General features: G+C 49.4%; 1 protein-coding gene across 1 annotated transcript in view; it reads left to right on the forward strand.

Moving 5' to 3' along the window:
- Positions 1–75: 75 nt before the first annotated feature.
- Positions 76–15,081, forward strand: part of SUGP1 (SURP and G patch domain containing 1) — a gene marked incomplete at its 5' end in the record, with an annotated part of 16,088 nt that continues 1,082 nt past the window's right edge. Inside the window, 11 exons of the mRNA XM_010011818.1 lie at positions 76–238; positions 805–908; positions 1,307–1,531; positions 3,202–3,325; positions 3,863–3,966; positions 5,585–5,708; positions 7,010–7,374; positions 11,700–11,806; positions 12,468–12,645; positions 12,898–13,004; positions 13,790–13,935. Of these exons, the coding sequence (XP_010010120.1) occupies positions 76–238; positions 805–908; positions 1,307–1,531; positions 3,202–3,325; positions 3,863–3,966; positions 5,585–5,708; positions 7,010–7,374; positions 11,700–11,806; positions 12,468–12,645; positions 12,898–13,004; positions 13,790–13,935 (1,747 nt within the window). The remainder of the gene's footprint in view (positions 239–804; positions 909–1,306; positions 1,532–3,201; positions 3,326–3,862; positions 3,967–5,584; positions 5,709–7,009; positions 7,375–11,699; positions 11,807–12,467; positions 12,646–12,897; positions 13,005–13,789; positions 13,936–15,081) is intronic.

Consider the following 15,081-nt stretch of genomic DNA (forward strand, 5'->3'; position numbering starts at 1 on the left):
CCCCCCCCACCGGCGCTGCGGTGCCCCGGGGTCCGCAGCCCCTCGGCGCTCACTCTGCTCCCCCTCCTCCCCCAGGGAAGGCGAGCCGGTGGTTTGGGGTCGCGCAGTCGAAATCCGCCAAGACAAACGTGAATCTTCTGCACCAGGAGGAGCTGATAGCGCAGAAAAAGAGGGAAATCGAGGCCAGGCTTGAGCAGCAGGCGAGGCAGAGCTGCCCGGGCATCCCTCTGCTCGGAGAGTACGTGGGGATGGCGGCGTTGTAGCTGCGAGCTTTGCTGCACGAAACGGGCACGTTTGAGAGAGGAAACTGAAGAGAGAAGCTCTGCAAAGCTCTTGCTCTTGGGGGTGAATAGTGAGAGAGCTGAGGCTGGGGATCGAGTAAGGGTTGGAAGGGGCTGCTTGTACGTCGGTCGATCCAGCCAGGCGAGAACGGGGGTGTGCGTGCTAGCAGCGGTCGTGGTTTTAATAGGGTATTATTACGTTTTCTTTCTGCTTCCCGTTTTTCTCTCTCTTACCCCCGTGAGCCCAGAGAGTCAGAGCAGTTGGCAGTTAAACGCTTCCCGCGGGTTCAGGTTCATGGAAGCAGGAGCAAGTAGCAATCCTGTTTCAACACAGTGGTAACTAAGCCAGGTGGAGAGTGTGGGTAAGTGCTGTAGGCAGCAAGCTGGACGGGTCTCTGCTTCGGGGCAGTTTGTCGTCCTCTCCACGTTAGGTGAGGGAGGTTGGTGGTGGCTGGTGGTTTCTCTTTGAGGGGGGCTGGGGAGGATGGTGAGCACCGTCACCTACTTCTCTTCTTCCACTCAGAGATGACGGGACTGAGAGCGAAGCCTGTGTTTCCAACAAGTTTGTGAATGATGGCAGTTTCCTCCAGCAGTTTCTCAAGCTGCAGAAGGAAAAGTCAACTACGGGTAGGTCGGCTTCTGAGCAACGGGAGGCCCTCCTTCTCCTGATGATACCAGCTTTGTGTGAGCTGCCTCCATGTATGTTCACTTTAAATCCCTGCTATGAGCGGTTACTAGTGGCAGTAAGTTCTAAAGCAGCCATGACCCCTTCAGATTTGGCTTACAGAGATGTGATAGGGAGGTTTGCCCACTCTCTGGCTGCTTTAAAGCAGCAGCACTGCTGGCTTGACCCTCACTGTGTAAAAACTCATCCCAGCTTTCATTTCATCCTGCAGCTTTTACCAGTGTCTTTCACTCACTCTGAAAATAACGGCCTGTTGCAGCTCTGTCACTGCCTGAGATGTTGTTTGTAACCTGAGCTTAAAGGATGTGCAGGAATTATTTTCCCCTCATTCTTTTCTAAGAAACTCCCCCGAGTTCTAAGAACTTGGCAACTGCTTCAGCAGTACATGCTGGGAAGAAGCCTGGGCTGTTTGGGAAGCGGGCCGGGCAGGTCCTGAGCAGCATGCTGCACCAAGCACGGAGCTCCTCCCAGCCCAAACAGAGCCCAGGCGCCACCCGCCACAGTGTCTTTCAGTCGCCCGATGAGGATGAGGAGGAAGATTATGAGCAGTGGTTGGAAATTAAAGGTAAATGACACCTTGTGCTCTGCCTGGTTTGGGGTGCAGCTCACCCTAGTGCGAGGGGTGGAGTGTGGGAACAACATTCCTTCAGCAGAGGGTGGTTTTTCCTTATGCTGTGGCTTGGTCTTCCCAGCACAGTTCCTCTGTGCTGACTCCTGCATCATGACATGGGAATGACAGCACTTAATGCTGGGGGGCTCCTCCAAAGCTGAGGACTGAATGCTGGGAGGTGTTCCCGACCCAGCCCGAGCCTGGGGCGGGAGGGGGATCATTTGCCATAGTTAGACTGGGTTTGTGCCTAGAAAGGTATGTTTTCTCTGAGTTACCAGGGCAAGTGCTTCACCAGCTCTGTGAAAATAACCTGTAGAGACCAAAGATGTTTTACTCCTGATGGAGCTCATCATCAGAAGTCTGCTTTGGTATAACTGGCATTTATTATGTCTAGTGCTGACCTCTAGACAATACACAGATGGAAGGCTTGAAAATGGAGCCTTAGCTTTTCTAATGATAGAAAACGAAGAATTTGGGAGTGATTGTGCAGAGGAGGGAAGTTGTGTGTGTTAAGCGATAGGATGACATGGGAGGCACAGAACGGAAATCAGAGTTTCTGCCTCTTTCCAAAGTTTCATTAGCAAATCTCCCCTTCAGGTCCTGAAGCAAGATAGAAAAGCAGTGAGGAATCTTGCAGCACTTAAATAACCAACTTGATCTGGCTAACCCAGGCCAGGAAGCCCAGGGGCAGATTTGCTTAATAATCTGAGTTTCATTTGTGTGTATTAATCAAGTATAAAATGAGATTGGAGTTGCTAAATAAGTCACACTGAGCCTTGTGTCCTCATTTATTTCATTCTATGTGGTTACAAAACCATATCCAGCCTTTTCTGGTGGGATTTCTAAGAACATCAGCCTGGCAAGTGTGAGCTTAAGCATGAAATGCACTGCAGGAATGTGGCTGCAGTGAGCAAAGATGGATTATGGACCCTTAATTCAAAGACTATGGGTTCAGATCTAGCCCAGTGTGGACAACTCTTCTCCCATGTGCTCTTCGCTCAGTGCCCTCCCCAATGTAGTGTTGTCTAGACAAGAGCCTGTGTTTAGTTCCCACTGGATCTATCCCGCATCCGCTTTTACCACTGTCAATGTTGGTGCATTTCTGCCTTGGCACAGAAGCCAAAATACAATTTCTTGGAGGCTGAGCTCTCCTCTCTGGTGGGATTCCCTCCAAGCAAGAGCTGAGACATGGGCATTGCCAGCAGGAAGAGCCACATGCTCCAGCTGCTCAGTCTGCCTCCGGTGGCTGGGTACAGAGCCATGTGTCGGGAACTGGAGTCTAATGATGAGTAACGTGGTGGTTAAAGCCAAATCCCTGTTCCTCCCCATTGCATTTGGTACAGACTAGAATTGTCAGAAGCAAATGTTGCAGTTCAAGTTGTACCCTGAACTGTGGGATCCAAACTGAAGGCTTAGGTAGACATAACATGAACTTCCTGCTAGAGGAGGCTGACAGTAAGCTGGGGGTTGTAAGTTGTGCAGCTGTGTAAGACTGGATCCCCCATTTCATCCTTTCTCTTCCCATTCCCGTTCTACTTTTGTCTGCCTCCGTGGTTCTTAGAAGTAATGTACCTGTTGCCTGTTTGGTGTGTGAGTTGAACCCCAGTACTGACAGCTGCTTAAAGTTTTACCCCCAGAGGATGCGGACACCCGGGCACTGGTGGAAAAGCTGGCTAGGTTCGTGGCTGAAGGGGGACCACGGTTAGAGAAGGTCGCTATGGAGAGCTACAAGGATAAACCAGCCTTTTTGTAAGTGTGGTCATTGCAACTCTTGTCTTCCAAAGCACAACCCTCTCTCTTTGTAGGAGGAAAAGAGCCTCGTGGGTAGAGTGGCTAAGTTATGAGTAATTGGTTTGTTTAGTCACAGCTGGGGAAACTGAGGCAGGAAGTGAGGCTGTGATGGTGCTGAGGAGGCAGATCAGCCAGAGCAGGGCACAGCCGAGGGGGTCTGGCTGTGCCTGGTGAATGTCCAGCACATGGGATGTGGCCTTGATCTCAGGCCTGGTTCTGTCCCCTCTGCCACTGTGTGGCTGGGGACAGAGAATTCCCTGCTTGATCAGAAGAAACTTCTTTCTTTCCCTTCAAGTGACACACAGAATTTGGATGCGAGTCCTTAGGTGAGAGCTGTGTATTTACACGTGCTGAAGGTCTTGTAACCCGCATTTTCAGTGTGTCCTGAGTAATTGATTTGCATTTATTTGGGTTTGGGCTGTTTATATCCTGGAGTATCAATATTTGTCTTGTGGTTGCTGATGCTGATGTTTTTTCCCTCCATCTCCACCCCAGGTTTTTGCATGATAAGAACAGCAGAGAATTCCTTTACTACAGAAAGAAAGTGGCAGAGATAAGAAAAGAGAAACAAAATTTTCGGCCACCCTCTTTTCAGAAAGGTAATTGAGTGGGATCTGCAGAGTATGAATTGCACAGGTTCAATTTGTCATCTTCACTCCCTGTAACTGCTTGTTGGGGCTGTGCTGGAGACACTTGGAGTGGAGATTTGGCTGTCAGTCGAATTCCAAGAGGTGATGATCAGACATCACCATGATGGCATTGAAACTGGTGCCAAAACCAGTTGTTTCCCAAGCCCACAGCATCCTGTCCCATGCTGTGTGTGAAGGGCTCTTGGAAGAGATTTTCCTTCTACTTCTCAGAAATACTTCAAGTGAACTAAAATGATTCTCCAGTGTGTGTGTTCTGGAAAGTTTCAGCCCTGAAAATGCAGTTAGGAAAAGTGGCTTGTCTCAAGATATTCTTGTTCGATTTATCATAAATGAAAATGGTTGGTTTGTTGACCATAATCCCCACTTCTGCTGTTGTTTCCTTCTCTGAAGCTTTGCTTTTCTGCTTGGGACATAAATCCTCGCATGTAAGGGCCTGTTTTCAGGTGGGAAAACAGCAGAAGTGGCTGAGCTGCCAACACTTAGGTGTGTGAGCAGTGGGATCTGGTTAACTGTGGTGAGACACCACTATTGAGTGGGTGAAGTGTGGTCTGTGGGCCAGGCATTTATCAATTCCAGTCCAACCTCTGTTTCAGGCCTTCCACGTGGCCCTGGCAAGTCCCTCAGCCTCTCTGTGTCAGCTTCCTTTTCTGTGGAAAGGAGTCTTCCTGCAATTCAGCTGTCATGCTGAGGAGTTCACACCTGAAATCATGGTTTAATAGACTGCAGGCTGAAAGAGCTTGCTACCAATATCAGCCAACTGATCCAGCAGCTTGGAAGCTAAGCAGTCTTATCCATGCTTTACAGGTGTGGAATATTGAAGCAAGGAAAGGTTATGACTTGGCCATGGCTTATAATCATGTCTTCTGCCTCCTGGTCCTGTGCCAGCACACTGGAGTACTGGCACTGGTACTGTGCAGGTAGCAAATGGTATATAAGGCTGTCATGGCTAAATAACATGTTTGCCTGGCTCCTTATAAACATTAAATATGCTTGAAATATTAATGGGCAGAGCTTCTCTGTGCCTTTGGATGAGGGCTGCAGTAGCCACCTTTTCCAGGTGAGGATTGGGACCCTTCCATGGAGAATTTCCTCTGTCCTACAAGCCTCCCCTCAGGTGACGAGCAGAGGTGTGGTGACAGTAGGTACAGGTTTGCCACTTTTTCTAAGGCTTTCCCATTGCTCCTGGGGGCTTCAGTGGCAAAGTCTTTAACTAGAAATAATTGTGAGTGCTGAGGTGTAACCCTGCACAGGACAGAAGCAGCCGTCCTCTGCAGCAGAGAGAAACAAGGGTCCACCTTTGGGCACAAGAGCTGGTTTGTGTGTTAATCTGCTCTCATCTCGCCCCGGGCCCAGCAGCAGCTGCTGTGTCAATGGGCACTCCCCTGGTTACAAAGTCATTGCAAAGTGATGCTTTTTGTGCTCTGAACTCTTATGACTGTTGATATGTAATATTTCTAAAACTTAAACTCGACCTTTTGCCCTTATTCTGCTCTTGGGGTTCTTAGACCAGATAGGCTTTGACTGTTGCTTGTGTGAGTTGGGCCCAGTACTGACAGCCTGCTTAAAGTTTCACCCCCAGACGACGAAGAGATAAGGAACTCTGCAGAGAAACTGGCCAGGTTCATAGCAGCCGGGGGGCCAGAGATGGAAGCGATTGCCTTGCAGAACAACAGAGAGAACCATGCTTTCAGGTAAGGAAGAAACCTGCTGCTCACTGGAATGTTGGGGGGCTCTTTTTTAAGGGGAAATAGAAGCCAAGCTTGTGATAAGTCTGAAGTCACGAGGACAGTGCACTTCTGTAGCACTGGTACTTGAACGTTCTCAAGCTTCGCAGTTTAAATCAAGGCACGGAAAGAGAGAGAAATCAATTTGCTTTCCCCAAAATCAATGTACAGCTTCCACCCCTCCTCACCTGCTTTCTGGTGCAAGGTACCAGTGTGATTCTAACCTTTCTGCTCCTCCCTGTAGCTGTGTTTTGGAGTGGGCCCCCAGCCACCACTCAGCCACTGCTGCCCAATTAATTTCCTGGGCACAGCATCCCCACTAACGTGCAGGTAGCATTCCTTCACTGTTAGGTCCCCCTTTGGAATGTCTTTTTCAGCCTTTCAGATGTGAATTGCTCTCTTTAGTGGCCACTGACAGCTGTTTAATGCCTCCCTTTGGTCTCATCCATGTTTCATTTTTCTGCTCTTACAAACAAGTTGATGTGTTCCCTGGAAGTGAAGTGGCGCTCAACAAGCCTGATTCTGTGGCTCATATCTTGGTGCTTTATTGGCTGCCTTTGGGCCCTCTGGGGTGCTCCCTTTGTGTTGTGGATTGCATTAGGCAGATGTGCTGATAGCTGAGCTCTTCCAGGATTTACTTTAAAATCCTGCTGTGATCCCACCTGAGCACAGCCAAGTTCAACACTCTCTCCTCTGTTAGGATTTCATCAGGTTTGCCATAGGGAGGGCCCCATCCTGCCCTCTGTGAGGTCCTGAAGCAATCCTTAATGCTGATACTCAACTGGAGGGATGCAAGCCCATGTTTGAGTTTGCCTGTGTGTTGTGCAATGATAGATGAAAAGGCCTGTCATCTCTTAGGTTTCTTCAGGCAGTGGTTTGGCATTCCCACTGGTGAGACCTGAATGTTTGGGAACTGCAACCTGACATGTTGTGGAGCACTTGCAGTTTTCCCAATCATCTTCCAGAAGGCAGGTGAACGCTGAGGGAAGACCTTGCACTTCCACAAGTGTAACATGTGCTTATTTGGCACCAGAAATAGCTCATGAATGGGAAATGCACTTCCTCATCCCAAAGGAAACCTTGCAAAAGCCCTTGGAGCCCTGCATTGTGTGCATGCACACACAGGATGGTGCTGCAGAGCAGGGAAGTGTGAGGAAGGCTGGTTCTGCAAGAGCACTGCAGGAGAGAAGAGCCCTGACAAACTGTGCTGTGGCCAACCCTGCACGGGACTGCTAGAGCTAAACTTGCTGGGTTTGACTTCTTCACAGGTTTCTATATGAGCCAAACAGCAGAGGCTACAAGTACTACAAGCAGAAGCTGGAGGAGTTCCGGAAGGCCAGGACCAGCCCTGCAAGTGCCCCTTTGCCTGCAGAGCCCAGTCAGAAAAGGAAGAGCAGCCCCGAGACATCCCCGTCACTTATGTGCTTACCAGCTTTGCCTTTGCCCCTGCCCTTGCCCTCATCCTTGCCCTCACCATCCTCCTCCTCCACAACTGCACCTGATCAGACAGCTACAACTACTCCAGGCACTATGAAGAAGAAGCGGAAAAGCAGGTGGGGGCCGGAGGAGGAGAAGGTTGAACTGCCTCTGCCACAGCTTATCCAGCAGCTGGAGTCTCCCTCCCCTCTCACAGGTTAGTGGGGCTGTACATTGTGCTGAAGAACTGTTCTGCCTTAGCACAGCTGGCTTTGCAAAGAGAAAATCCAGTGAGTCTTATCTCCCGTTGTAATCTCCTTGGTTGCCAGCCCCTGTCTTTCAGCTGGGCCCAGCAGCTAGCTCTCCCCTGGGTGGAAACCCAGATAAACCACTTTATCTTGCTGACACCAGGGATTGGATCTTATCGTTCTCCAGCGATCTCTGAAACCCTGCTGTGCTATAGCTCATTACAGCCTCAGCCTCTATGCTGGTTAGGGCTCTTTCACTTCAGGAAGAGAGTCTGTCAGAAACAAATATCAAAGGCTGAACTGTGCTTATTCCCCGTGGTAGGATAAATCCTTGTGCAGCACTTCCATCTCCCTCTAGCTGATCAGAAGGCTAAATGGGAATAGCTGTTCCCCGAGTGCCGGCGGCCACGAGTGTAACTTCCAGTTCCAATTTATACCCATTTCAGTTCGTTGGATTACAGATGAGCTTCACAGTTCCCAGCCAGCGCTGAGGCTCATGCTCCTGGTTCTTCACCTGCCAGGCTCACCCGGGAGGTGCAGCTCTTTGAGTGCTGGAGGAGAATTCTCCCAGTTGAAGCCCTTCTCAGGAGCTCTCAGAGGCTCTCTGGTGGCCCATGAGTGCGTGTGGGGCAGGTAGAGCTGCACACAGAAATGGAGTCCCTCAAGGACAACAGCCTTTGTCTGAGTTGCAGGGTGAGGCCACGGGTAATTCTCAACACGTTGGCAGCCTGTGCAGTTCGTTGCTGCAGCAAGTCTGTGGGTTCTCTGCTTTGGCTGGGTTTTAGAGGAGGCAGCTGCTCAGTAGCTTTTACTGTTAGGCTTGGGTAAGGTGTAGGGACATGCTGTGGTGTCTGTGGCTCTGCAGAGGGCAGGAGGGAAGGAAAGGCTCTATCTCCTAATCCAGCACTTCAAATGGAGATGAAGTTCCTATGTGGTTCTTCTGATCACAGCCCTGTACAGAAGTCTTGGCTATACACCTCGTAGGTACAGGACAAGATAGCAGCCTGGATGGATTCATTTGACCTTGAATTGCTGCTTGTGCCTCTAGAGTGCTTGTGTGTGTTTTGCAGGCAGTAATGAAGCTTCCATGGTGTAGCTGGCCAGGTGCTATCGAAACAAGCCTCAGGTTCTGTCTTCATACCCCTCTGAGTGGGGGGCTGCAGGCGTGTCTGTGTGCTCGTTCCAGCATGCTGCCTGCTGAAACCTCCCCTGGCTCTTTCAGCCTCCCCTTCATTAGGCAGGGACATGCTCGTGTTCAGGCTCACTTTCTGCAGGGCTTTGTGTCAAGTAGAAGAAAGGGACAGCAACCAATTTGCCAGGCAGAACAAACCAACCCTTACCATGGTGTTCGTGCTCTGCAGGGGGAAGGGTTTGGTTTTTAGCAGTTCAGATGGTCTCGTCCCTTTTTAGAATTAACATCTTCACCCTGGCAGGTGAAGAGAATTTCAGTGACCCCCCTCCCGGGTCGTGTGGAAGGTTAGAGTTGCACAGGGTGCTTTGGTACCTCAGTACCTACATCTTTAGTCCTTTATGCTTTGCGGTAGTTTCGGGTTGAGTGGAAGACTTTTCTGATTCTTTTTCTGTCTACTCTTAGTAATAAATCAGTATCATGAGAGGAGAAAGTGTGGCCCTTCTGGACAGAAAGAAGGCTTCTCTTATTGATAGCAAACCCCTTAACTACATACATCCTGCAGGGACTAACACAGCTGCAAAGCTGGACAGAGCAGAGATACCGGGATTAGGGAGCTCTGGACTAATGGGGAATTACAGGCTGTCATTAGAACTCTGTGAAAGCTAATGCTGGATTGCTTTGGGTCTGATGAGTTTTAATTGAGTGAGATCTTCAGGCTACGAAGCAAGAAATCAGGCACTTCACTGGGATTTCTCCTGCTGTCCTTAAAGGACATTCACTGCTCCTCTTCCGGCATGTGGGGAAGGGATAAAGCTTCAGGTAGGCTCCTGCCAATGCTGCAGATAGACTGCACCATTAACCCTGGAGGCAAAGCTGATGTCATTCCAGGGAGACAAATGTATTTTTCCCAGAGCTGCTGAACATGAGACTGGGAAGCAACTCTTTATCACACAGCTTTTGCCTGGTGCTAGCCCAGTGTAAGGAACTTTCAAATCTTATCTTTTTGTATGCAAATTCACTGACTGATCTTATTTACAAAGAGACTTTTCTATCTTGGGGTGGAGCTTTGCTTTTTCTGTCAACTTTGCTTGTGTTGTGCTGCTTTGGGGCCCAGCCTCCAAAAATACCTCCCAGAGCTGAATTTCTGCAATGACTTTCAGCATCTCTCAGCAGAAAGCACCAGAGCAGTCAGAGAAAGCAGATGTGGTTTTAGCACAAGAAGCAGCAATAGCATATGCTTTCTGGGAAGAAAAAGAAGATGCTCCAGTCCCACCTCTCTCCTTTAAGGGGGTTATATGTGTGCTGGGTTAAGGCAGCACCTCGTGGGGCCCCTGGAGCCATGCCTGGCTCTTAGCCTGCGTGTTCCTGCAGCTCAGAGCTGAGGCAGAGAGCTGCTGACCTCTGTGAAGGGCAGAGGCTCTCCCTCCGTGCATTCCCAGGAAGCTTTCCCATGCCTTGACCCGGGGGGTGGATCTTTGTCTGGGGCTGATGCTGAAGTGCCCCAGTCTCACCTAACATGTGGGGCCAGACTCTTTATGTGGCGTAGGCATAGTGCATCCATAAAACTCTTTCCAAACTTCAGTGCTCTCCCAGACACAAATCGGGCTGTTTATCAACAATAGAAAGGTTTCTTTTCCTAGTTGTTCTTATCTCGTGGGAGCTGGAAGGGCCTGTCCTGGCCCCAAGCCCAGCGTAACCCAGCTTCTTGCTTCTCTCCCCTTGGAAAACCTCTTGCAGTGTTTTACATAACTCTTTCTGCAGAGCTGACTCCCAGCTCTGGTGTGAATGTGCAGAGGCTGTAGCTGCGGGAGGGAGGGAGGGTGGATGTGCTGGTTTCTGCTCTCCTTGGGAGCCTGGAGTTAAGGAACCTGCTTTCCCATCCTTGGAGACCTCAGCCCAAAGCATGAGGGGAGAGGAGGGTGCACTGCCCTGAATGCCAGTGGGAGGAAGGGAGCTGCTGACCCCTGGGGCCTCATGAGCATGTTGTGTGGACATTTGGTGTCATGAACAATGATCTTATTACTATCAGGCTTCATAAGTAATAGATGATGAATAATTAATGAAGCATCATTTAACTGTAGTCTGGACTTGCATTCGGATGGAGGCTTTTGCAGGCATTAGGAAGACATCCTTGCCTTGTATTGAAAAATGCAGCACCCTTTCAAGTGTGGGTTTGTGTCTTCTTTTAATCCCTTAAATATTTAATTGTTGGCTCTGAGGTGCTGGAGAGGGAAGCTGCCAGCGTTGCTGGATAGATCTGAACCAACTTTGCAAGGCAATCTTCATGATAAATTTCTCTTGCAGTACCAGCAGTGTCGCTTTTACTTTCCTCATGGTGCTGCAATTCCAGACAGGTTTCCTTCCACTCCCACCCCACCTTTCCCTTTGCTTGTCCTTTGAACTCCCAAGTGCTCTGTGGTCGTTTTAAACCCATAGGTGCCCTGCCCAGGTAATGTTACTATCTAATTTCAGGGCTTATCCGATAAACCAGCAAAAGTCATTCCAAAGGAGGAGCATCCAAAAGGGGATACTGCAGAAAAAGGAGGATACATCAGTGGGATTGTCAAGAAGAAATGTCACATACCCCCTCTTGAAAGCAGGGGCACCGTCCGTGGCAATGCAGCTTGTGGGCCTGTAGTTTAGAAGCTACAATTCCCTTGGGGAATAGCAGTTTCCAAAAGCAGCACAACGCTCAGGTCTCTGTTCTGATGTGCTTGTTTGCTTTTTAGTTGGAATGAAGTTGCTGTTTACGTAGGACTCGGGAGACACCTGATGTACAGGTTGGGCAACACGCTGCCCGGCTCAGGTCTGCTGGTGACCTAATGCTGAGTAACTAATAGCATTCTTTACAAGGCTGGGCTTCACCAGGAAGCCTTTGAGGGGAATGGATGGTTCTTGAAGCATGGTGGAGCACATTGCCGTGCAGTGTGACCACGAGGATGTGAGACATGGTTTGGGCAGAGGCCTGGACCAGGATGAGTTGAATTATCTGCGACCATTCTTGCTCCCGTGGTTCCCAAGCCCTACGGGGTGGTTGTTCTTCAGTTAATGCTGACACCATGAAATGAACGTAAACCCTCACGGAGGGCTCTTCAGCTGTGGGTTCACTGCTCTCAATGGCTGTCTCATTTCTGAAAGTCTTTTAACGTGTGCTTATTGCAGTTCAGGACCTCAAGGGTCTTGGTTATGAAAAAGGGAAACCAGTTGGTTTGGTGGGTGTGACGGAGCTCTCCGAAGCCCAGAAGAAACAGCTGAAGGAGCAGCAGGAGGTAATGCCCTGAACTGATTTCCACATTCATACTGTGTTGCAGCATGACTGGCTTAGGTGGGGAAATGGAAGTGGAGACAGCAAAGAAACTTCACAGGGGCCCACAAGTAAATCTGTAGGATTTGTGCTGAATGCCAGAGAGTCGTGGTGCTGCAGTCAGCAGAACCAGGAGAGGACCTTGGGGAATATGAATTAAACCCACCAATTGCTGTCCTACCCAACTAAACCCCCAAATCTTATAACGTCTGGTGTGTCACATCTGCAGCTGGTTATAGATTGCTTCAGCAGTGGGGAGGAGGGGAGTGGAGACTTGGAATTCTGGGGGGAACCAGAGCAGAACTGGCTTTTGCCAGAACATGAGGGCGATGTTTAAGCTGTGTGGGGATGAGGAGAGGGCAGCGGTCCTCAGAGTTAACATCAAGGTGCCTCTGTTGGAGCAGCCAGTACATAATACGTAATGCTCCTGTTTGACCTGAGAAGTGTGTGGCTCAGATCAAGCAACAGCACTCGCTGCCTGTGGGGATTTGTAGCTGTCATAACCTGTGTGTGTAGGGCAGCTGGGGTGGGTGCAGGCTCTGGTGCAGAGCTCTCTGTGCCCCTCTGGCACTCTGCTGCCTGCAGTGGCCCTCTCATTGAGTGCACTGTTGCTTCTCTTCCTCTAGATGCAGCAGATGTATGATATGATCATGAAGCACAAGCAAGCCATGCAGGAGATGCAGATGATGTGGGAAAAGGCAATCCAGGAGCACCAGTATGACTATGACAGTGATGAAGAGGTGGATAGTGAGCTGGGGACATGGGAGCACCAGCTTCGGCGCATGGAGATGGATAAGACACGAGGTGTGTAGGGAGCTGCATGTAAATGTCTTGCTCACTCTGTGGTTGCTCAGAGGCCTCCAGAGGGAGATGTCTGAGATCACATTGTTGGCATGGGAGCGGCAGGGTCACTTTTCACTGCTCTGTGCTGTGGCTTCCCTGCCTGTTGAGTGGAGATAATCACCATGGGTTGCTGTGAGACTTTATGCTTCACAAACCCTCTGAAATTCCAAGTCAGAACACTGTCTTATTGCTGGTTTCTCTTCTCTTGGGCAGAGTGGGCTGAGCAGCTGACCCAGATGGGCAGAGGGAAGCATTTCATTGGAGACTTTCTTCCACCTGACGAGCTGGAGAAATTCATGGAGACATTCAAGGCACTGAAGGTGAAACAGCCAAATTCAGACCGGTGGCAGTGCTTCACACTTGTCCTGAGCGGGGAGGGAAAGGTCTCAAGTGTGCTTAGCCCTTTGTCACAGCACTTAGCTCCCTCACAGCCTTGGGGTACTTCTGCCCTTACCCTGGGAGCTCTGTTCCTTCTGGAGGAAACAAGGGGTAAATGGCTGTAGCAAAGCAAAGAGCAGACGGCTGGGACAGGATTTGGGGGTTAGCTGCAGTTGCAGACCAGCCTCTTGGACTCGCTGTGGTTTGGCTGTTCCTGTTGCAGATGCCAAGCAAGGAAAATGTGGATTTTTATCTAGATGTTTGCAGTAAAGTGAAAATATAAAACCTACAAAAAGCTTATGCAAAGCACTTCAGTATCTGCCAATTCTTCCTAAACTGTAGGACTTCTTGATGCTGGCACATCCCTCTCGCTGTTTCCATGTTGCCAGCATGGGGTCTGACGTTCCCTGGAGATCCTGGCTTAAATAAGAACTGTATCTGAAGCTTGATCCAGGGAGCAACTTTGAATTCAGGAGCTAAATATTTCTCGGCTTAATCTCACAGTAGCATTCCCTGCTTCTTGCAGATAGTTCTGGGGCCGTGCAGTGCTTTATCACTTACCTGCTTCTTCCTCTGTGGTGATGCAGAGCTGGAATCGCAGGGAATGGTGCTAGTGGTTAATTGCTTGCCAGAGCCATCCTAACTTGGAGTAGCTGAAGCTGGTTTTCCCTTCCTCTGCCCCACAAAGAGAAAAGAATAACCAACAGTTCTTTTTGTGCCTCTGCAGGAAGGACGGGAGCCAGATTATTCCGAATACAAGGAGTTCAAACTGACTGTGGAAAATATAGGTTATCAAATGCTAATAAAGATGGGCTGGAAGGAAGGCGATGGACTCGGCTCGGATGGACAGGGCATTAAAAACCCAGTCACAAAGTAAGCAGAGTCCTTCTACTATTGATTTAGTCTTTTCCTCTTGGGCTGGTAATTGATGCTCCTTCCCTGGCCTACTGGAAGCAGCTGCAGTAAATGTGACTGTAATTCATCACTGGAGCAGAATATGGAATCCTTGCAGCAAAGGAGAAAAATGCTTCCTGATTTCTCCGGGGTTCCCCCCCACCCAGAGCCTGGGTTTGTTACTTTATCTCAGGCAGGAGCCAAGAGTATTCTGATTCTAATCTCAATTTGCATGCTGAGCTCCTCTGAGAGATGCTGTCTCCCCAGTTATAAAACGAAGGTAATACTTGTCCGCACCTCCCCTCTCTCAGGACATGTGAGCATTAAATCATGTCTCTAAAGTCATAAATTTATTTCAGTATTCAAGAACGTGCTTTTTGCATCGGAAGCACAGTTGGTGCCTGCTGGTTAGTCCCTGGTGTGCTGTGGGTGAAAGGGTGCTACTGCTGGACCTGTGCTTGAAAGATGCTTCAGTCCAGATCAGAGCTTTGTGTGAGATCACGCAAGGGCCTTGACGTCACTCTTGCACAGAAGCTTTCTGATTTGATCACACTTTGTATATAACCAAGCATAATGAGTTCTATCCAAGAATAGATGAGCATCTCTTTTTAGGTAGATCATCTGCTGGTAACATATGCTGAACTTCAAAACCCAATATTGGGGGCAGGAAGTTCTCTGAATTGGGTTTTTAAGCATTAGATCCTTTTAGAAATCACAGTTGTTTGTTTACTGCACGATGGAAAGTCTCTCTGCAAAGCACTTCTGCTCCTCTTTAGCAAGAAGATCTCTTTGGCAAAATGCTTATTGGGTCAGAGAAGTTCTGTGGTAAGAGATTGCTGTAATCAAACCAGCAAGGCTTCCAACCAGAGAGATGGCAGATTCTGTCCATCACAGGCTTGAAGGTTTGCACTTTGCTTGGGTTCTATCATCTCTGATGCTCCTAGAACTGGTAGGAAGATGCTGCTGCAGAGGGAAAGGAATTGCTGCTGCTTCTGGAGTGTTCTGGAGTGGAGGAATGGGAGGCAGGTACATTTAACAGATCTCTGTGTGCCTCCACTCAGTGAGGTACAAATGGAAGCATTTGGTTGCCAAAGGTGAGTCTGCCGGGCAGAGCACTGTTCAGCA

Source organism: Nestor notabilis, unplaced genomic scaffold, assembly GCF_000696875.1.
Source record: "Nestor notabilis isolate BGI_N333 unplaced genomic scaffold, ASM69687v1 scaffold28243, whole genome shotgun sequence".
Lineage (NCBI taxonomy): Eukaryota > Metazoa > Chordata > Aves > Psittaciformes > Psittacidae > Nestor > Nestor notabilis.